The following is a 23,047-nucleotide window of genomic DNA, read 5'->3' on the forward strand; positions in this document are numbered from 1 at the left end:
GCATAGAGGGCACAGTATGTGCTGAACACTTCCAAGAGATTTGTTTACAACAAAAGCCAAACTAATCTAAATAAAAATAGGTCAACTTTCAGGTTTTATGGTCTTGGTTCATGATCTAGATGCTTAGATTTGCCTAGCTGCACTTCAACTCTGTTTCAGGGAAACCGGCAGGGTGTGAGTGGAAGTTCAGGGTGAGAAGGGGACAAGAGGTTCAGAGAAGTCTTGAATTATTTTAACAAATATTTTATAAGCGGTTTTGTAAATCCCATGTATTTAGACAACTCATGAACTACTTAGTAAAAATCAGTCAAGGGATGTGGAAAGCCTTGGCTGCATGCCTGATCTGGGTGTAAGTTATGCTCACACGCAACAGCAAAGTACTCCCCCCCCCCCGCCCCACTTATAACACTGCTGTGCCCGATATCAAGACTTGAATTAGTCTGATTGCCACAAGCCTGTCTCTGTAAGCATTACCCTGCAATCCAGAAAAAAAACACTGCACTTTATCATATGCCTGATGCACTTCCTGATGGTGTGGATGACCAATTAAGGTTGCATTAGCATTATTTACTAATGCTAATGCAGGACCCGTTGAAATATTTGCTGAGTGTCTGAAAAGTGAGGCAAATTTACATCCCATTTACATCCCATTTTTCTTCCAAGGAGCTGAAAATGTTGTACAGTGGTACCTCGGGTTAAGTACTTAATTCATTCCGGAGGTCCGTTCTTAACCTGAAACTGTTCTTAACCTGAAGCACCACTTTAGCTAATGGGCCTCCTGCTGCTGCTGCGCCGCTGGAGCACAATTTCTGTTCTCTTTTTTTTTTTTATATAATATTTTATTTTCCGCATTCAATAAACAAAAAAAAGAACAAATCGACAAACACATCAAAAGGAAAAAAGCAAAGGAAAAACAATACATACATTATACAAAAACATAAAGAAAAATAAAAACGGTAAGAATAAAAGAGTTAAAAACAAATATTGTATCATTATATTCTTCAGCATTAACTTAGGTCTGCGACTTCCCCATGCCTTCCCACTCTGTATTCTAGGTCTTATATTCTGGTAGTAAACTCTTTCCCTCTGGCGTATCTTTGGTTCAGATTAGTATTATTGTCTTATTTATCCTTACATTTCCCTATGTCTTATTAAATATACTTTCTTTAACATTGTCATTTTTATAATAACATTCTTTTACATTCAATCTGATAACCTCAAACGTTCGTAATTTTATAATGCTTCTGTAAATAGTCTTTAAATTTCCTCCAGTCTTCCTTCACCATCTCTTCTCCCTGGTCTCTGATTCTGCCGGTCATTTCTGCAAGTTCCATATAGTCGATGAGCTTCATTTGCCATTCTTCCAGCGTGGGTAGATCTTGCGTCTTCCAATATTGCGCGATGAGTATTCTTGCTGCTGTTGTAGCGTACATAAAAAAAGTTCTATCCTTCACTTGAACCTGTTGGTTTACCATACCCAGGAGAAAGGCTTCTGGGGTCTTTCTAAATGTGTATTTAAATATTTTTTTCAATTCATTATAAATCATTTCCCAGAAAACCTTAATCCTTGGGCACGTCCACCAAAGGTGAAAAAAGGTACCTTCTGCTTCTTTACATTTCCAGCATTTGTTATCAGGCATATGATACATTTTTGCAAGCTTGACTGGTGTCATGTACCACCTATATATCATTTTCATTATGTTCTCTCTTAAGGCATTACATGCCGTAAACTTTATTCCAGTGGTCCACAACCTTTCCCAGTCAGCAAACATTATGTTATGGCCAACGTCTTGAGCCCATTTAATCATAGCCGATTTCACTTCCTCATCCTGTGTGTTCCATTTCAGCAGCAAATTATACATTCTAGACAATATTTTTGTTTTAGGTTCTAATAGTTCTGTTTCCAATTTTGATTTTTCCACCTGGAAGCCAATTTTTCTGTCCATTTTAAATACCTCCATTATTTGATAATAATGAAGCCAATCTCGGACTTTACTTTTTAGTTTATCAAAACTCTGCAGTTTCAGTTTGTCACCATCCTGTTCTAAAATCTCCCAATACTTCGGCCAATTTGCCTCCATATTGAGTCTCTTTACTGCCTTAGCTTCCATTGAAGACAACCACCTTGGAGTTTTGTTTTCCAAAAGATCTTTATATCTAATCCAAACATTGAACAGTGCTTTTCTGACAATGTGAATTTTGAACATTCTATGCACTTTAACTTTGTCATACCATAGATATGCATGCCAGCCAAATGCATTATTGAACCCTTCTAAATCCAATATATCTGTGTTTTCAAGAAGTAGCCATTCCTTCAACCAGCAGAAAGCTGCTGCTTCATAATAGAGTTTTAGGTCTGGCAGGGCAAAGCCCCCTCTTTCTTTAACGTCTGTTAATATTTTAAATTTTATCCTTGGCTTTTTGCCCTGCCAGACAAATTTAGATAGATCTTTTTGCCACTTCTTGAAACAGTCAGTTTTATCAATAATCTGCAGTGTCTGAAACAAAAACAGCATTCTTGGCAATACATTCATCTTAATTACAGCAATGCGCCCCAGTAGTGAGAGTTTCAAGCTAGACCACGTATCTAGATCCTTTTTTATCTCCGTCCAGCACTTCTCATAGTTGTCTTTAAATAAGTTCCCATTTTTTGCTGTCATATTTATTCCCAAATATTTAACTTTCTTCACTACTGTTAAACCTGTTTCTTTCTGAAACCTTTCATTTTCAATTTCTGTCAGATTTTTTGTCAAAACCTTAGTTTTTGTTTTGTTTAATTTAAAGCCTGCCAATTGGCCAAATTCTTGAATCAGTTCTAAAACTTTTTTTCCACTAGATTCTGGCTCCTGCAACGTCAAAACCAGGTCATCTGCAAAAGCTCTTAATTTATATTGTTTAGCTCCGACCTGTATCCCTTTGACCAATTGGTCCTTTCTGATCGTATTCAGCAACACCTCCAGGACCGATATAAAAAGTAGTGGGGAAATTGGGCACCCTTGTCGTGTTCCTTTTTCTATTCTGAACTCTTCTGTCAAAACATTATTTACTATTAATTTAGCTTTTTGTTCAGAATAGATTGCCCCTATACCATTTTCAAATTCTTGGCCTACCCCCATGCCTTGGAGATTCTTCTTCATAAAACTCCAAGAGATATTGTCAAAGGCTTTCTCCGCATCCACAAATATCAGCGCCGCTTTTGTATTTATATTTTCCTGTAAAAGTTCCAAAATATCAATTATATTTCTTACGTTCTCTGATAGATGTCTTCCTGGGAGAAAGCCTGCTTGATCTTTATGGATCTCCTCTGTTAGTACCTTCTTCAATCTTCTCGCCAAGATATCCGCAAATATTTTGTAATCCACATTTAACAATGATATAGGCCGGTAATTCCTAAGTTGATGTTTTTCAACGTCTGTCTTTGGTATAAGAGTCACAAAAGCTTCTTTCCACGATTCTGGAGCCTTTTTCCCCTGAAGTATTTCATTACATATTTCCTTTAGGGGTTGAGTTAGCCAGTCTTTCAATGATTTATAATATCTTGCAGTCAGCCCATCAGGTCCCGGAGCTTTGCCTAGTTGCATATTTTGGATGGCACTCTCTATCTCTTGTTCTGTTATCCTACTGCTCAGTTTAAGTTTGTTTTCTTGCGATATTTTTGGTAGCCCATTCACTTTCAAAAATTCTTCTATCTCTGTTTCTTTCTGTGGTTGTTGAGAGTAGAGCTTTTTAAAATATTTTTGAAAAGCACTCCTGATCTCGTTGGGATATTGCAACATTCTTCCTTCAACCTCCACACTTGTAATAGTGTTCATTTTTTGTCTCTTCTTTATTTGCCATGCCAATAACTTTCCACACTTATTTGCCGAATCAAATGTTCTTTGTCTCATCTGTTTAATTTTCCATTCAATCTCTTGGTTTATTAGTTGCATGTATTGTGCTTGATACAACTTTATCTCTCTTAATATTTCCTGTGATTTTGGGTTTGTTCTCAATCTCTTTTCACCTTCCTTGATCTTATCCAAAATCTTTTCTCTTTTTTCCTGTTGTAATCTTCTCTTGAGTGCATTTTGTTGGATCAAAAAACCTCTCATAACAGCCTTACTTGCGTCCCATATAATTCTTTTCTCCACCGTAGTGTTCAAATTTATTTCAAAATAATCTTTCAGAGTTTTCTGGGCTTTCTTCACAAATTCCGCATCTCTAAAAAGAGAGTCATTCATCCTCCATCTGAAGGATCCAGTTGGTTGTAAGTTCATTACCATCTTAATAGCGTTATGGTCGGAGCAAGTCTTTGGGCAGATTTCCACCTTATTTATCTTTGGGGCCAGTTCTCTAGTGGTCCAGATTTGGTCAATTCTAGTCCAAGTCTTTTGGGCTTCAGAAAAGAAGGTTCCCTCTCTTTCCAGGGGATGTTTCGTTCTCCAAATGTCAATCAAATCCAAGTTATCAGTCATTTCAAAAAAGGTTTTCGGTAGTCTCCCATCTTTGGTAACTGCCTGTCTTTGTGCCTTATCCATATTCGTTGAGACTACTCCGTTCATATCTCCCATTAGAATCACATTGTACTCCATATAATCCAACAATGTCTCATGCAGTCTTTTAAAAAATTCTGATTTTCCTTCATTGGGCGCGTATACGCCCACCATCAAATATTTCTGTCCATGATACTGTATTTCAATAGCCAAGTATCTTCCTTGCTCATCTTTAAAGACAAATTTTGGCGCCAGGCCTTCTTTAGCATAAATTACAACTCCTCTTTTTTTAACTTTGTCCGATGAGATAAATTCTTGTCCCAACTTTTTGTTAACTAAAATTTTTCTGTGAAGCCTGGTCACATGTGTTTCTTGCAAGCAAATCAAATCCACATGTTCTTTTTTTAATATGTGAAAAATGGATTTCCTCCTCCGAGAAATGTTCAAACCATTACAATTCCAACTCAAAAGCTGCAGAGACATGTTGTATTATTGTTATTCTGTTCCTCCCGTTGCTTCTGATAACTTGTCTTCTTCTGCTCCTGGTGGAGTCTTTCCATCCAAATTTAGATTTAGATTCAATATTGCCTCTGCTGTCTTCTTCCTTCTTTCCTCTAGTAGGTCTGCTGTCCCTTTCTGTAGGTCCTCCCCGCAGGCCTCCAAAAAACTGTCTCTGTCTTCCACTGACTTTATTTTAATCTTTCGTCCTTTGAAACTAAAGGAGAGTCCTTCTGGGAATTCCCACCTGAAGATGATATTATTTCTTCTCAGCAAGGTCACCAAGTCTTTATATCTGGCTCTGAGATCGAGCAAAAGTTTGGGGATGTCTTTAAAAATTTCAGCTCTCGATTGAGAAATTTCCAAAGGTTTGTGAAAATGCAGACCTAGGATCTTATCCCTCTCCTCCTTGGATCTTAATGTGATCAGACAATCTCTGGTTTTAATCTTTTTACTTGCTCTTCCCAGTCGGAAGGCACTCAAAATTTTTATTTCTTCCTTTTCTGGATCTAATTCCCAAAATTTCACAAACTCTTGTGACAGGTAGTCCCGCAGGCTCTCCTTCTCAATTTCAGGCAGACCTCTAATCCTGAGATTTGCCTCTCGTTCTTTCAAGTCCAATAGAGAAAACTTAACCTTGTAGTCCTCCAGCTGTCTGGTCATCGATGGTAATTTCTCCTCCGTGGCAGCTGCGACCTGTCGAGCTTCTTCTGCAATCTTTCGCGTTTTATCGGAGTCGCCCAATAATTTCTCTATTGCAGCTGTATTTTGCCGGATGCTCAGCGTATTTTGATCTATTTTTGAGGATGCATCTGCAATCCCTCTGTTCGTTTCTAACACCTGATTTTTGATTTCTGCAATCTCCTTCTTCGTCCCTGACACCTCAGCTGTAAGTTTATCAATGGCCCCTTGTAGTTTTGAAAAGCCAGAACTTATCAGTTCATCTGTACTAGACATTCCTTTCCCTTTCTGCTGTAAGGCAATGCCTCCTGTAGGGTCTAGAGAGCCTCTTCTTCCTGGAAGAAAGGATTTGCCCGATCTTGTTGTCTTTTCCTGATAACTCTGGTAACTCTCTTTCTCAGCCATAAGCCAAGCTTTCCCACGGTCAGACTGCAGCTGCAGCTAGGCTTGTGGCACAGACAGTCCGATAAGAAATTGCAGTAAGATATTACAGTGGAAAATTACCAATAGACTTGTAACGATGTCAGTGCCCACTAGGGGGACTCTAAGATTCCACAATCAGAAGAAACAAAATGTCCTTTGGTTTACAGTCAAGACCGAATTGTATCATCAATCCTTTTGGCGACAGTTTTATGGTTCTAACACCTTTATAACAGTTTTATAGCACCTTTAACTCTCATTAGTCAAGCGCCGTCCACTATCCCCTTTATGAGGCTAGTATCTTCAAATTCGACAGCTCAGGACCTGGGAGTCAGAGCGATGTTTTTGTTACCGCAGCCTCTTTCTCCGGGGGATTTAGTCTTTCCCAAAATACTCCCCCTCCTTCCAGTTCTTGGGAGGGGGGTTGCAATCCTTTCTATGGCTTCAGAATAGCTTTTTCAATCTCTTATTTTAGAATGTTAAAAGCATAGTCTTTACTTTCTACTATATACAAAGCGGAAGGCTGACTTCCTGTTTAGACCTTCCCGCCTCTGTTCCGATCATTCTTAAAGAAATTTAAAGTCCCGATTCTTTTCCAATTCAGGAAAATTTCTGTTCTCATCCTGAAGCAAAGTTCTTAACCTGAAGCACTATTTCTGGGTTAGCGGAGTCTGTAACCTGAAGCGTATGTAACCTGAAGCGTATGTAACCCAAGGTACCACTGTACTTAATCTCCTCCTCCCCATTTTACCCTCACAACAACCCTGTGATGTAGACTAGACTGAGAGTGAGCAACTGGCCCAAGGTCTCTCAATGAGCTTCATGGGTGAGGGGGGATTTGAACCCCAATGGCCCACGTCCTAGTCCAACACTCTAACCACTATGCCACATCGGCTCTCCTGCAAATACTACATGAAACAACCAGAAAACTATCGTTAAAAGGTCAGGGATGGAGCATCTGTGGCCCTCCAAGTGTTGGGTTCCAACTGCCATCAGCCCCAGCCAGCATGCCCAATGGTCAGTGATGATGAGAGTTTGGGCCAACAGTATCTGGCAGGTTGGAAGCAGTAAGGCCTCTGAATAACAGTTACTGGAAACCACTGTGGGGAGACGCCTCTTTTGCTCAAGTCCTGCTGCTGGCTTCCCTCAGGCATCTGGTTGGCCACTGTGAGAATAGGATGGGCCGTTGGCCTGGGTTCAGCAGACTCTCTGTACGTTCTTATGGACAGCCACAAGCTCCTGGTTCCTAAAAGTGCTTCTGTTTGGGATTCTAGCCAGTCTGTCAGAGGAGCCCTGTGGTGCTTCTCTGGCCAACTGAGATGGCAAAAGGAGAAGCAGAAGGCATTTTTCTTCCTTGCTGCTAGTTTATACCTGCTGTGCCCTATTGGGCTACAGAATTCAGGTTTGAGGCCATCTCCTAGTCCCAAACCTAAGCAGCGGGAGGGCTGGCTCTGTACCCCCTGGAAGGTGTCCTTTATTTTGGTTGGTGATTAGCAAATACAGTGGTACCTCTAGTTACAAACTTAATTTGTTCTGGAGGTCCGTTCTTAATCTCAAACTGTTCTTAAGTAGAGGCGTGCTTTCGCTAATGAGGCCTCTTGCTGCTGCTGTGCTGCCGGCACATGATTTCCGTTCTCATCCTGGGGCAAAGTTCTCAACTTGAGGTAACTCTTCCAGGTTAGCAGAGTTTGTAACCAGAAGCGTTTGTAACCTGAGGCGTTTGTAACTCGAGGTACCACTGTGTAAGGAACTTAGTAAATCCCAAAGCGATTTGCAAAACGAATAATAAAAAGATATAACATATAAAATTAGGGGTCCATTAAAACACTGCAAAACACATCTGCCACAGTGTTCCTAGGCACACCTATGGCCCAGCCCTCACCATCCAACATAAAGTGCTGAGCAGGGGAGATATACCGTATTTTTCACTCTATAAGATGCACTTTTCCCCTCCTAAAAAGTAAGGGGAAATGTGTGTGAGTCTTATGGAGCAAATGCAGGCAGGAGGCTCTGCTCAGCGCTCCCTTTAAAGAGCCGCACACATGCTACATGCGCTCGTTAAAGGGAGCGCAGCTCTTGGGGGAGCCTTAGCCACGTGCAGCCTCTCCCAGGCAACAGGAGCCTTCATCCCGCTGCCAGGGAGAGGCTGCGTGTGGCTATCCCATAAGCCAGGACACAAGCGGGATCGCTGCGCTGCTAGTCCAAACCCCTGCAATGCAGAAATCTCATCTAGATCATACTTGACAGATGGCCACCCAACCTCTGCTTCAAAAGCTCCAAAGAAGGATTCCATTACCATCGGGGTCCCTTCCAGCTCTGCAATTACATGATTCGTTATATACAGGTTGAGTGCAGGTGTTGCTACTGCTTCACTCCAACAGGTGTCTCAAATTTTCTGCTCCACACCAGATTTCTAGGGGAGCCATCAGGAAGATCAGATTTCTGTCTGAGAGCTCCACCACTCTCTGTGCCTATCTCTCAGTCTACACCTGCAGCTTCTTCACAAACAGCTTGGTGACATCATCCACACAAGAAGGGGGGAAACTGAGGTAGATGAACATGCCTTTTCTTTAGTGATGTAAAGGCTCACCAGCCAAGTGCATCAGATCTTCCCAACAGTAGGAAATCTGCCCCATTAAACTTGCCCAACCGGTCTGACCCACAAGCAGAGTTGTAAATGGGTGATGGGAGATCCTTGAGACCAACTCTCATCTCATTACATTATTAAAATTAGACAGGTATGAATTATTAAGTCCTGCAGAAAACACCACAGAATGAATCACAAAATGCTGCCAGCAGTCTGACAGTCTAAATACATTACTGACACATGAGGAAAAAGGAAGAATTGAGTAAGGCACTCAGACACTATGTTAAGTAAGGCACTCAGACACACTAAGACACTATGTTAAAATCTCAGTGAATTGGAGAAGTCCTGGAAGAAAACGAATATGGATTCCACTGGAACTCTGCATGTGCATTTCTGTTTCACTCTGAACAAAGATCACAGCTCAAGTGTGTGTGATCAGAGGCAGCTCAAGCAAACTATAAATTAAACTTAGTCTTTTGCGGGGGAAACTCTAGTGCTTCACACCAGGGGAATTTCTCCATGGAAACCAAATGCTAGCCCAATTAATCCCAGAAATCTCTGCCATATCTAGTGCAAGTTCACATTTTCATCTAATTTTCATTTATTTTAGGATTTCTTAACCTGCCTTTCACCACTAAGTCTCATGGAAGATTACTACAAAACAATGATGCAACTTGAAAGCAAGTAAACCCAATACCTAACATACCAAAAATACAGCGTAGGTCATCTCAGCTGTCAAAGGCCAGAGTACAGAGGTGTGTGTTCAGCATATTACAAAGGCTGTACAATGAAGACACCATAGACACCTCTGTGGGGAGAGAATTTGGGAGGTGACACGGAACAGCTTTTCCTGGAACACCACCACCCAAATTTCCAAATAGTAATTAAGATGCATCCTCCTGCAAGCACCTACTCCTGGTAATTGGATTCTCTGAATATCCTGAGAAAGTGTTGACATCTTTTACAAGTAAGAAAAAAATTGTACCCAATGACTCTCTGGTGGAAGAATTATATTGTGTCATGGCATGACAAAGGGCACAAGTAATGTCCTCTTTACCAGTCCTTTACAGTATCATACTCTGACAGAGAGATGCATAGCAGGAAATTAAAGCTTTTCTTTTGGTAGATGCGGGGTTGTGCTTCTTACAACAAAGGATGTCACAAAGAGAACAAAGGGAAGCAAAGGTAGGATGTCTAGCTGAGCAAAAAGGATTTCTTCTTTTTTTGGGGGGGGGGTTGTAGTTTGTGTTCAATTTGTTGGAAAACTAATATTATTATTTAAAAAAAGGAAATTAATATCTTGCAAATGGGCACATTAGTCTGTTCAATTTTTTTGGAAACTTCCAAAAGACTGCGCCATGTCACTTTCTTCTAAGCTTGCTCCATGGGTATCTATGGCAGAAGAAATCCTTTTTGCTCAGCTAGACATCCGACCTTTGCTTCCCTTTGTTCTCTTTGTCACATCCTTTGTTGTAAGAAGCACAACCCCGCATCTACCAAAAGAAAAGCTTTTGCCATTTTTTGAACCATATGCTAAGGTTTCCAAGGAATCCAGAGTGGAATCAGATGTGGCCAAGCTAAGCCTGAGCCCATTGGGGGAGAATCTTAGACTGAACAAAAGCGCCCCCCACTAGAGATGTCTATGAATTCCAAGGAAAACACATATGGGAACAGAAATCAATCCAGCAAATATTATTATTCACTCCTGTGAACAATACCCAAGCGCTTACAGTCCCCCACAACCTATTCTCTCTCTCTCTGTCTCTCTCTCTCTCTCTCTGTGTGTGTGTGTGTGTTGAAATGAATGGAGCAGAACATAATCATGACATAAGATACATAATTTCACAACAGACAATGAGATCAATAACATAGTTTATGGCAGAAGATGAACTGCTGCAGAACAGAACCAGTACTGCATACAATAAACGGAGAGTGAAAATAATATTGTCCTACCACATTCTCTCTCTCTCTCTCTCTTTCCCAGCCACTCCAGACCCATCTGGAGAATGCAGTCTTGGATCCTTCAATCCCCGTGAAAATCCCCCAAATCACTTTTCTTTGCTCCTCCTTCCACGAGGCAGGTAACTATCATGCAGGTTTTCACTTCTCTTTACCTTTCTTATTTTATTAATCTCGCTCACCTGTAACCCTTGTGAGATTTGCATCACAGGCATTTTCATGTGATCTTTCCCCTTGCCAGTTCATTTAGTCTTTCCAAACGTTTCTAAATGCCCCATACTCTGTAAAAGGCACGTCTCTGAAGTAATAGTTCTGTGAGCCTCTGTGTTAGACACAGGTTTGTGTGTTATATAGACAAGAGCATATCTGATAAAACACAAGGTGCTTCCTAAAGAGTGGGGAGACTGCATCATGTGAACATCTGGTGGCTTTCTTCATGTGGCTAGGAAGGGGACAGAGATGCAAGCCACCACCTACAGTGTGAAGTTGCCTAGTTCAGACATAGGTGTATCACTTCATATACAGGAACTGATCTTCAGCCCTCAGGAACCACCAACGCAGAAGGAAAATAAAATATGTGCCACAAGCAGACCAGTCACGTGCACCAAACCTTGGTATGCTCTTTGTTTTGCCCTAACTTGATCCCTAGACTGATTGTCTGGGCTTTCCATCTTACACCATACTTGTTTTAGCAATTGACATAAAGCTGAACCTAGACCGGAAGTCAAATCTTTTTGATGAAGTACACTAATTAAACACCTATAAGCAAGGGATAACATGTATTTTAGACAGCTCTGGAATTAATTTTACTAAATTGAAGTCTGTACAAGTGTGGACATAAATAGGCAGTGTTCAGAAATTGACTGCTGAACGGGGGGAAACTAGGTTACAGTATAAATATAAGCATTAGTACTGTATTCCAAGAGCATTATTATTCCAATACCATTATATGTATGCCAAGCTTTCTTTAAAAAAAACAAAAAACCCTAGGGTGAAAATAGTTGCCAGTGAGCTGGCTATTAAGGCAGTCAGCAGAGCCATAGCTAGGTGATCTTGTGTCCCTGGCAGAACCATCCAGATTCCGCCCCCTGCCCACGGACAAATTAGCTCTTCTTTATCCTTCTCCCCCAACCCCAACCCCCACCCATTCAATTCACCCTCTATTTAAAACCATTTCTTATGAGGCAATAATAGATATTTATACTTATGTACACTGCCTGCACCCCTGGTGGGGGCCCACCTCACCACCCCTAGCTACGGCCCTGGCAGTCAGACCTGGTTTTCTTTGTTCCAGAAAAAATGTTATTAATGTCCCCAACAAGCAATTTAATTTTTTTGCACATATAAATTAGTTAACCTTGCCATGAAGCACAGTATGTTCTCAGACAACTAATGTTGGTGTTATTTGCATATTGTTTTCCTGTAGGAATTTCTGCTGGAGATCTTGGCCCAGCCTAGCTACCTGTTTGCACCACTCTGCAGGAGATTGCTGGGCATCCAGGGGCACCGCAAAGGGTCCCTGCTCCCGCTCCCAGTGCCCTCCTCTTCCTTGCACAAAGGGACACAGCACCAGGAATGCTCAACTCAGTTGCTTTTATTAGGCATTGTATGTTACAGCATGGTCAGAATAACCCAGTTCATGCCCGGGATCCCATTCAAGAGCACTCTGGCAAACAGCCCTTACTTTATTTATCTACTTTGTTTGTTTATTTAGTAAGATTTATACACCGCTTGATTATAAAAATTCTCAAAGTAGTTTAAAAAAGAAAAAAGGGGGGGATTATAACCCTACTTTAAAACATACAAAAGTTACAATACTAAATCAGATTAGGTAAAGGTAAAGGTACCCCTGACCGTTAGGTCCAGTTGCGGACGTCTCTGGGGTTGCGGCGCTCATCTTGCTTTATTGGCCAAGGGAGCCAGTGTACAGCTTCTGGGTCATGTTGCCAGCATGACTAAGCCGCTTCTGGCGAACCAGAGCAGTGCACGGAAACAACGTTTACCTTCCCGCCGGAGCGGTACCTATTTATCTACTTGCACTTGATGTGCTTTCGAACTGCTAGGTTGGCAGGAGCAGGGACCGAGCAACGGGAGCTCACCCGTCACGGGGATTCGAACTGCCGACCTTCTGATCGGCATGTCTTAGGCTCTGTGGTTTAACCCACAGCGCCACCCGCGTCCCAAAATACTGCCTTACTTTCTTCCTATAGATTTCCACATTCTCCTTTTGCAACCCATAATATGCAAGTAATGCTAGTAAATGGGCAATACTACTTACGGAAGCTTATCCTACACTCCATGGGGTAACCTCCCCCCTCCTGCCAGCCCCTTCCCTCAATCAAACATAGGATAACAATTTTTATTATGCTCATCAAAATAAACCTAGAGAACCCGTGATTCCACATGAACATTAGATGAGGCTGAAAGTTCATGAGGACATGGAAGATGCAGATCCCAAACTGAAGTCTGCCAGTTGTCTTTCATATTATATTACAATGTTTACTTACTTTAAAACAAAAGCAAAGCCTGTCACTGCAATGTACATCATTGACGACCAGCATAACAGGGTAAGACAATGGGTGCAAGAGCATCACCCACCAAGAAACAACCTAGAGCCTACAACAAGAAGGCCATGCAAAGCCATCCTTCTCAATCTATTTCCCTCTGGCCTGGAGTGACAGCTCCTGGCTGCAGAGAATGTTCTGCAGTAGAAGTCAAGGCAGAGTGGCATGAAATCTGTTCACATTTAACAGGTGAATTAAGGCCTTAAATACAATTCTGCAATAAAAAGCTCTAATTATCTCACTAAACTGCACATTAAAGTGTTATGTGTTTATGATCCCAGTGAAAGTTCACTTTACATATAATTGGTATGCAGTGCACAACTTCTACAGGGCCAACCTAAACTGACAGTGCATACTTAATGTGAAGCATTGTTTCAGGGAGCGAATCAGTTCTAAAGCAATTAAAAAGACAGAAGGTGAGGCTTTCAGGGGGTACCTTAGGACAAGTCACTGATACAGTGCTGGCCGGGTGCCAGAATTAGTATCATGTTTTACCGTGTGACATTGTACTGACATAACAACTGATGTGTGCATTTCCACTCTACCCTTACATGATTATACGCTGGCACAGCAAATCTTGCAGACTAATTCTAAGCAAAGTAAGGATTTCAAATTGGGTCTCAGGAGGCACTGAAATTTTTTTCTACTCCCAAACAAGGTGTGCAAGCAAGTAGACATTAAATAAAATTAAGGGAGAGAATAATAATAGTGACCTCATTGTGGGAGTTTACTATAGATCCCCAAGCCAAACGGAGGACATAGATGATGCCTTCCTGGAACAGATGGCCAAGCATGCAAAAGGAAGGGAGATAGTAGTAATGGGGGACTTCAATTACCCAGATATTTGTTGGATGTCAAACTCAGCCAAGAGCATAAGGTCAAACAGATTCCTCACTGGCCTTGCAGACAACTTCATTGTCCAGAAAGTGGGAGAAGCAACAAGAGGAACAGCCATTTTAGATCTGGTCCTAACCAATGTCGATGACCTGGTTAATGGGGTAGAAGTGGAAGGATCATTAGGCGCAAGTGATCATGCTCTTCTGAAGTTTACTATACAACGGAAAGGAGCAGCCAAGCATACAAGGACTCAATTTCTTGACTTTAAGAAAGCCGACTTCATAAAACTTAGGGAAGTGCTGGGTGAGATCCCATGGACAGTAATACTAAAAGGAAAGGGAGTTCATGATGGCTGGGAGTTTGTTAAGAGGGAGATAGTAAAAGCACAACTTCAGGCAATACCAATGAGACGGAAACATGGAAGGTGCCTAAAGAAGCCAGGGTGGCTATCTAAAGAACTTTTAACTGAGTTAAGATTAAAAAAGGATGTGTACAAAAAATGGAAAAGGGGGGAAACCACCAAAGAGGAATTCAAACAAATAGCCAGCACGTGTAGACACAAAGTCAGAAAAGCTAAAGCACAGAATGAACTCAGGCTTGCTAGAGAGGTTAAAAGCAACAAAAAAGGCTTCTATGGGTATGTTCGTAGCAAAAGGAAGAACAAAGAAACAGTGGGGTCACTCAGAGGAGAAGATGGTGAAATGCAAACAGGGGACACAGAAAGGGCTGAACTCCTCAATGCCTTCTTTGCCTCAGTCTTCTCCGATAAAGAAAACAATGCCCGACCTGAAGAATTTGGAGGAAATGATTCAGCAGAGGAAACACAGCCCAGAATAACTAAGGAGATAGTACAAGAATACTTGGCTAGTTTAGATGTATTCAAGTCTCCAGGGCCAGATGAACTGCAGATTCAGTATTAAAAGAGGGCCAGTATTAAAAGAGGGCCAGATGAGTATTAAAAGAACTGGCAGATGTGATCTCAGAACCACTGGCAGTCATCTTTGAGAATTCCTGGAGAACAGGCGAAGTCCCGGCAGACTGGAGGAGGGCAAATGTTGTCCCTATTTTCAAAAAGGGGAAAAGAGAGGACCCAAATAATTACCGCCCAGTCAGTCTAACATCAATACCAGGGAAGATTCTGGAGCAGATCATTAAGCAAACAATCTGTGAGCACCTAGAATGGAATGCTGTGATCACCAATAGTCAGCATGGATTTCTGAAAAATAAGTCATGTCAGACTAACCTGATCTCATTTTTTGACAGAATTACAAGCCTGGTAGATGAAGGGAACGCAGTGGATGTAGTCTACCTTGATTTCAGCAAGGCATTTGACAAGGTGCCCCATGATATTCTTGTAAAGAAGCTGGTAAAATGCGGTCTTGACTATGCTACCACTCAGTGGATTTGTAACTGGCTGACTGACCGGACCCAAAGGGTGCTCATCAATGGTTCCTCTTCATCCTGGAGAAGAGTGACTAGTGGGGTGCCACAGGGTTCTGTCTTGGGCCCGGTCTTATTCAACATCTTTATCAACGACTTGGATGATGGACTCAAGGGCATCCTGATCAAATTTGCAGATGACACCAAACTGGGAGGGGTGGCTAACACCCCAGAAGACAGGATCACACTTCAAAACGACCTTGACAGATTAGAGAACTGGGCCAAAACAAACAAGATGAATTTTAACAGGGAGAAATGTAAAGTATTGCACTTGGGCAAAAAAAATGAGAGGCACAAATACAAGATGGGCGACACCTGGCTTGAGAGCAGTACATGTGAAAAGGATCTAGGAGTCTTGGTTGACCACAAACTTAACATGAGCCAACAGTGTGACGCGGCAGCTAAAAAAGCCAATGCAATTCTGGGCTGCATCAATAGGAGTATAGCATCTAGATCAAGGGAAGTTATAGTGCCACTGTATTCTGCTCTGGTCAGACCTCACCTGGAGTACTGTGTCCAGTTCTGGGCACCACAGTTCAAGAAGGACACTGACAAACTAGAACGTGTACAGAGGAGGGCAACCAAAATAGTCAAAGGCCTGGAAACAATGCCTTATGAGGATCGGCTAAGGGAGCTGGGCATGTTTAGCCTGGAGAAGAGGAGGTTAAGGGGTGATATGATAGCCATGTTCAAATATATAAAAGGATGTCACATAGAGGAGGGAGAAAGGTTGTTTTCTGCTGCTCCAGAGAAGCGGACACGGAGCAATGGATACAAACTACAAGAAAGAAGATTCCACCTAAACATTAGGAAGAACTTCCTGACAGTAAGAGCTGTTCGACAGTGGAATTTGCTGCCAAGGAGTGTGGTGGAGTCTCCTTCTTTGGAGGTCTTTAAGCAGAGGCTTGACAACCATATGTCAGGAGTGCTCTGATGGTGTTTCCTGCTTGGCAGGGGGTTGGACTCGATGACCCTTGTGGTCTCTTCCAACTCTATGATTCTATGATTCTATGATTCTAGACTTCCCAGTTACCTTTTAAATGATATGGAAAACAATGAACCACTGAGCTTCATCCCTGATCACTGGTTCCCATTTGCTGATACTCAGTTATCTTTCCACAAGGGCCAACATTGATGCCGAAATCCAGCATTGCCTGAGCTCTGAGAATGTGGCTTTCTCCCGATTGAAGTGCAGAGTGTTTGAGGACATACGCTGGGAAACCAAAATGCTTGTTTACAAAGCTACTTACTACCAACCTTATTATATGCTTGTGAAACATGGACCACTTATAAATGCCATCTCCAGCTCCTCGAAAGATTCCATCAACAGTGTCTCCGAAAATTTTTACACATCACTTGGGAAGACAGGCGAACTAATATCAGTGTACAAAGATCACCAGTGTTGAAGCAATGATTCTCCAACATCAGCTTCGTTGGACTGGTCATGTTGTGTGGATGCCTGATGATCGTCTTCCAAAGCAACTACTCTATTCCAAACTTAAAAATGGAAAGCGTAATGCTTGTGGTCAACAAAAGAGGTTTAAAGACTGTCTCAAGGCAAATCTAAAAAAAATGTAGTATAAACACTGACAACTGGGAAACACTGGCCTGCGAGTGCTCCAGTTGGAGAACAGCCTTTACCAAAGGTGCCATGGGCTTTGAAGACACTCAAACGCAGGACGCAAGGGAGAAACGTGCTAAGAGGAAGGCATGCTTGGCAAATCCACACCGTGATCAACTCCCGCCTGGAAACCTATGTCTCCACTGTGGAAGGACGTGTTGATCCAGAATTGGCCTCCACAGTCACTTATGGACTCATTGTTAAAACTGTGTTTACGGAAGACAATCTTACTCGGCTATGAGTGATCGCCAAGGAAGAAAGAAGAATTTGTTGTTGTTGTTGTTGTTGTTGTTGTTGTTGTTGTTGTTGTTGTTGTTATTAAATTTGTATACTGCCCTTCATCCAAAGATCTCAGGGCAGTTTACAGAATAAAACCACAAAGTACATAATACAAACAATAACAAAACAAACGCATCCACCCTGAATCCTGCTTGCTATATCAGAAAAAACTCATTAAGAGGCACAAAGGCTTCTGAAGTGTAAGGAATACACAGGACTTGTAAGTAGGGTTGATTACAGATTTTCTGCAGGGCTCCTGTGCTTTTAACAATTTATTCAGAAAAAGTTGGCAGGTGAAGCTGCCTAGCACTGAGACACGGTACTGGCAAAAGCTTCACAATAAGTATATGACAATAATGCTGCTACTTAAATCAAAGTGAGGTACTTGGCAATCCTGTTGAAATTAATACTGCTGAAACTACGGGTGCCAGGTGGCTTCTTTGAGAAGATTCTTCCTTCTTCTACCTACACAGAACAAACACCTAACCTCATTTTGCAACCCTAGAACACTGCCGTTTGCCCACTCAGTGAACACACTGGCAAGCCAGGAATGGTGTTATATAGCTCTCCTCCATACCTTACAAACAAGGACAAAAGTTTCAAAATATACAATCATCTCCTGAACTAATGATGCCACAGATCCCAAAACAAAGCAATGCACTCTCACACATATGCTGCAGATCATCGGTATTTCTTTCTTGCTTCAGTCTATTTTTGAATCAACAAGCCTAACAAATGAACCCTGGAAAGTTAACAGTGGTGGAGGAGGAGAGCGAGTTAGCAAATTTAAGCTGTGGTGATCAGCAGCTGCCAGGAGGCATTTATGCTCCAGTCCTAACTCATCTACCTGCCTATCTCTGTGTACACAGTTTTACCTTCATTTGAACTTTCATTTGTCCTGCTTTGTCTCTTGCATCTTGTCAAGACTGCGCTCGTAAGTCAAACTCTCTTCTTCTCCCCAAAGCTTCTGCAGCAACCAAAGTGTAGGCAGGAGGAAAGGAAGTCCATTCAGACCTCAAGGAGTACTCCTTGATCCTTGGACCACACTAGAGAATGGTTAATGTTCCACTTTCCTCTATCAGCGATTGGCAGCTGTCTTTATGGCTGGATTCTTCCAGCTGCTCAGCAGGTTACATACCAAGTTGCATTCTTGCACAACACTTAAGCAACAACCAGGCCAGGACGCCCGGCCAGCCTGAGTGGCTTCACTCTATGAAGCTTATTCCACTATAAACACCAATGTACTTCTCCACCCCGATGAGATACTCTGGGATTCCTCACTAGTCTTAGGTTAAATAATAATGGGAGGGAGTTAAACTTTTGAAGCTCTTATTAGGAACCTGTCAAGCAGGGCTGGGCCAACTAACCACACAATCTCGGCTTTCAGTGTGTAAGAGAATATAGCTGCAGTCACATTTTCAAGATTTTCTGCACCGTGATTTAAAAGCCAGTTTGCATGCAATTCTAGTTTAGTTTGATATCACTACCTGTGACATAAATGTAGCTTGCTTTATGTTTTCTTGGCATGCATTTTTCAAGGCAGGGAGGAGCTTAGCATTAAGGAAAACTAACAGCAGTTCTGAAAAAGATAAATCACTTTGGCATTGTTGTTCTTTGATATTTGTCAGGACATCATATGTGTGTAAGCACTTGGTAGTTTCTAAAGAATTAACTAATGCTTGACATTTCCTCTTGTACAGATCAACTTGCATCTTCAGCTCTAGGGTCTGAACTCAATGTGACATGCAGCTATGTATTTTTTAAAACTCTCCAAGCAGAAACCAGGAGATTGTGTGAGAGGGAGAACACTAGGAGAAAAGGGGACTTCTTACACATTTTTCTTTTGGTTGTTTCCCTAGTTAAAGTTTTTCCCTAGCTGCTTTTCCTCTCTATAAGGCCAAAGACATGAATAGACACATCTCATTCACCACCAGAGGAAGACGGGGGAGCATGTTCACTGTGTGTTTCTGAAGGGGGAAATGGCTAAAGGACACCAGCATACTTCTGCTACAAAACCCATCTTTTTAAACTGCCTTTTTATATAGCTCTCTGAGAAAATACAGTAAGACAACCAAACCAAGCTGAAACACTTCTAACTTACCTTTTTAATGCTAGTTACTGCTGCTGCATTTGTTATTTTTAAAAAATATTATTTTAGATCATTGCAATTGTGCTTTTATGATATTGTGAGCCACCTTGGATGCTGTCCTGAGAAAGGTGGTACGTATATAATTTTATTACATAAATATTTTTTGGGTTTTCTAAAATACCGTTGAGTATAAGATATATATAACTGTAGGTGTCACTTGGTTGTCAGACACATTTCAACAGAACATCTATAGTTATTACAGGTCCACCTTCTTTGGTACAACCAACATGGAAACTGACAAGTTCAACTACTTGCCAATCTGATCAACTGAAATTTTGCCAGGCTGTCATCTACAAAAGATAACCAATTTCTAAATTTGCACCCATTTTTAACTGGCTAGTAGACATTTATATGCAGTTAAATTAGTTGCAGCAGCAACCCCCTTTTTGGCAACATGCAGAAAAATCCTTCACATATTTAATCAGAAGTTCCACTGTGTTTAATGTGGCTTGCTCCCTTGTGTAGTCTGTTTCAGATTTCCAAAGGCTATCTTCCATATATACAGTATTTGAGAAATAATCTCTTGCCATATTTCCTCTTACTACTTCCAAATGGTAGCCAGAGTTCAGGTACCCACTCTATATTTTGTCTACTTTCCAGAATGTATGCTATTTTTGTTCTCCCCTAAGAGGCGGATGAAGCAGTTTATATTTTTTTCTAGAGAAGGGTTTTTCGTCACATATAAAAAAACTCCTCTGAGGCTGCTTCTGTTGGTTAACTATGCAAAGAGTGTGTGTGTTTAATACTATTAAACCATTCCATATATAAAAACAACATAAAATTGTTTTAATTGTCTTCATATATTGTTTTATATATGTTTTATTTGTGTCTTTATTAAGTCACTTTGAAATGTATAGGAAGCTATTAATATATTGAATTAAATAAATACTGTAATGTTAATTTATTTTTAGAAATCGAACAGAAGCATAATCAGTACTTAACTGTTCAGCGTGTAAAGCAAGGAGATAAGCTAGTTCATGAAATTAATGGACTGCAAACTTGTTATAAGGATACAAAAACATCATGAATTTTGAAGATTCAAGAATTTTTAAATAAAAAATTAGAAAGCAAGTCTTAATTGGTACAATTCATGATTTAGAGCTATAATTTAATTTTTTCATCTTGCTTTATAGGCCCTTGTTTAGTAATTTATGCTGATGGACTATTCACAGAACCAAATCCAACATTTATTTACATTTGCAAAGCACTGCTGTTTTGCAAAGCTATTTCTATAGTCTTTTGAAGAGAATCATCAAATTGAACTGCAGTTGCAAAAAGGCTGTCAATTTAAGGGTGCGTTCATTTCAACTTTTCCGTCTCCAGTCCTTAACTTTTCGTAAACAGTCTATTAGAAAAGTGTCTGAATGCACTTCTACTGAAAAACAAACTATGCATTCCAAACTGAAGCTACTAAAAACACATTATAATTTTCTTCCAAATTAAGTAATGCTTGCATCAAAATCTTAAACATTGCAAGAGAAAAGTCAGCCCACTTACCTTCATTCTGATCACTAAAACATAACGTTTTTGTAGCCTTCAGCCACTGGATCTCAGTCTGAAGTTTCCATCTCATTCCCAACCAGATAAAGCTTGCTTAGCACTAGCAACTAGTGGAAACAATGCCGAAAAGCAATGATTACAAATTTCCATGGGCTTGCACTTAAAAGCTTTAATGAGATGGAAAAGAGATGGCCTCTGAAAACTGGTGAAATGTTTGTACTGCAATTAAACTGAAGAGACTATCACCTGGTAATCAGAATCATGTGACACAATCTGGTTTCAAGTTTATATACCACATTAGGGAAATGATTAACATTCACGTCACTTGTTTCAAGTTTCAACAACAGTAGGGTTCAAAATAAAACCTTTCCAATGAAAACAAATTCAGATTTTTCAAGAGTTTATTGTGCATCTCTATTGCCATCTAAAGAGTCTGGTTTATAACTGTTTGCATTATGATGGCTACAGAGCAATTTAGGCTACACTAGTTTCTATTTTATCTCAACAGTAGTTACGATAAATGTGATTGTTCTCAAATGGTACCAGTTGCAGCAAAATAAAGTAGATGAAGTATCTTCAGGAAACTTGTTCATGTCTGTATGTAGCCAAATATGTCCTTACAACTATAAGCTCTGGGACCTTTGGGTAAATACAGGATTGTAGTCAACAAACTGTTACTTCAGAGTAGACTCCCTGAAATTACTGGATCTTATTTTGTCATGGGCCTGCTCTGAGTAAGTTAATAGACGACAAGTCACAGAAAATTAACAAATTCAATCTGTGTTCAGGTCTTGCTGCGTATTTGCAAAAACCATCTTGCCAATGTACCTGTGAGTATATACAAGGAGACCAGCAAAGTTTCCGCTCCCAGTCTAAATTAAGGTATGTGCATATTTTCTCCTGCCCCAAACCTCATTGTCAGCTCAAATCTCCCTCTCCATTCCCATCCCAGCACTTGTTCCAGAACTTACATACACTGCAATATTCACAGCAGAAAAAGAGGCAAGCTTATTCTACAAAGGTGGCACCTTTGGCTTTCCCACATAATTTCTAAATACTGCCTTACTTTCTTCCTATAGATTTCCACATTCTCCTTTTGCAACCCATAATATGGAATGCTAGTAAATGGACAATACTTAAGGAAGCTTAACCTCCCCCCTCCTGCCAGCCCCTTCCCCCAATCAAACATATATAATCAGATTAAGAGAAAGGGGGAGAATTCATTTAATTTATTCTCCTTGGTCAAGAGAACGATGACGGGTGCTTCAAAATCACAACAGGATACTGAAATGAGAAAAGCTGCAACATTATCTTTTTTTACACTGTGTGTGAGAGCAATCTACGTGCACCTTCTCACCTGATCAAGCTGAGGTTGCAGGTCTGTACCTCTTCATACTTGAACCCAATGGAACTTGCTTCTGAATTCACATAGGATTTCATTGTGACTCTCTGATTTAAAGCTATATAAAATGTGATGGAGAAAATAATTTCATACCGTATCATTTTGATGATTCAATTTTCTTTTGAGTCTATGGCCTCACTAAACTGAAAAGGTCTGTACCTGCCTACCTTTTACAGTACAAAACTAGCTGCTTTTAGGTACTGTAGGTGGTGAATGTCCATTCCAGAACAATGAAAAGGATAAACTGTTAAGACTCTATGGTGGCCATTGTATGCATGGAAAGAGAACTGGCTAGGCCATAGACAGATGAAAAAGGATACTGGGAGACATTTAATGAATAGGAAAATTAGTCAATAAAGAAAGACATTGAAAATAGTTTGTATATCATTATATTATGATAAGAACTGATCTGAAGAGCTAAATGATTTTGATTGGTTCAGGAAGATGACACTGGGTTGCATCTATTAACATTGCTGTGATCCTTTGATTGGTGAATAGAAACCATGTGTGTAATCAGAAAGTGTATAAAAAACACCATTGCTTTTGAAGTGGTTATTTACAGCCTATTGCTAATTGTTGAGGCTGTGCCTATGCATTATTTGCATTTCAATAAAGGCCTATCAATAAAGACTTGGAGT

The 23,047-nt window shown here is 40.7% G+C and overlaps 1 protein-coding gene across 1 annotated transcript in view; it reads right to left on the bottom strand.

Moving 5' to 3' along the window:
• TRPM6 (transient receptor potential cation channel subfamily M member 6) overlaps positions 1-22,719 on the bottom strand; it is an 88,095-nt gene extending 65,376 nt beyond the window's left edge. Inside the window, exon 1 of the mRNA XM_083403292.1 lies at positions 21,005-22,719. Within this exon, the coding sequence (XP_083259418.1) occupies positions 21,005-21,010 (6 nt within the window). The 5' untranslated portion in view covers positions 21,011-22,719. The remainder of the gene's footprint in view (positions 1-21,004) is intronic.
• Positions 22,720-23,047: the final 328 nt, after the last annotated feature.

This window comes from Podarcis tiliguerta (assembly GCF_965153285.1).
Source record: "Podarcis tiliguerta genome assembly, chromosome: 11".
Taxonomy (NCBI): Eukaryota; Metazoa; Chordata; class Lepidosauria; order Squamata; family Lacertidae; genus Podarcis; species Podarcis tiliguerta.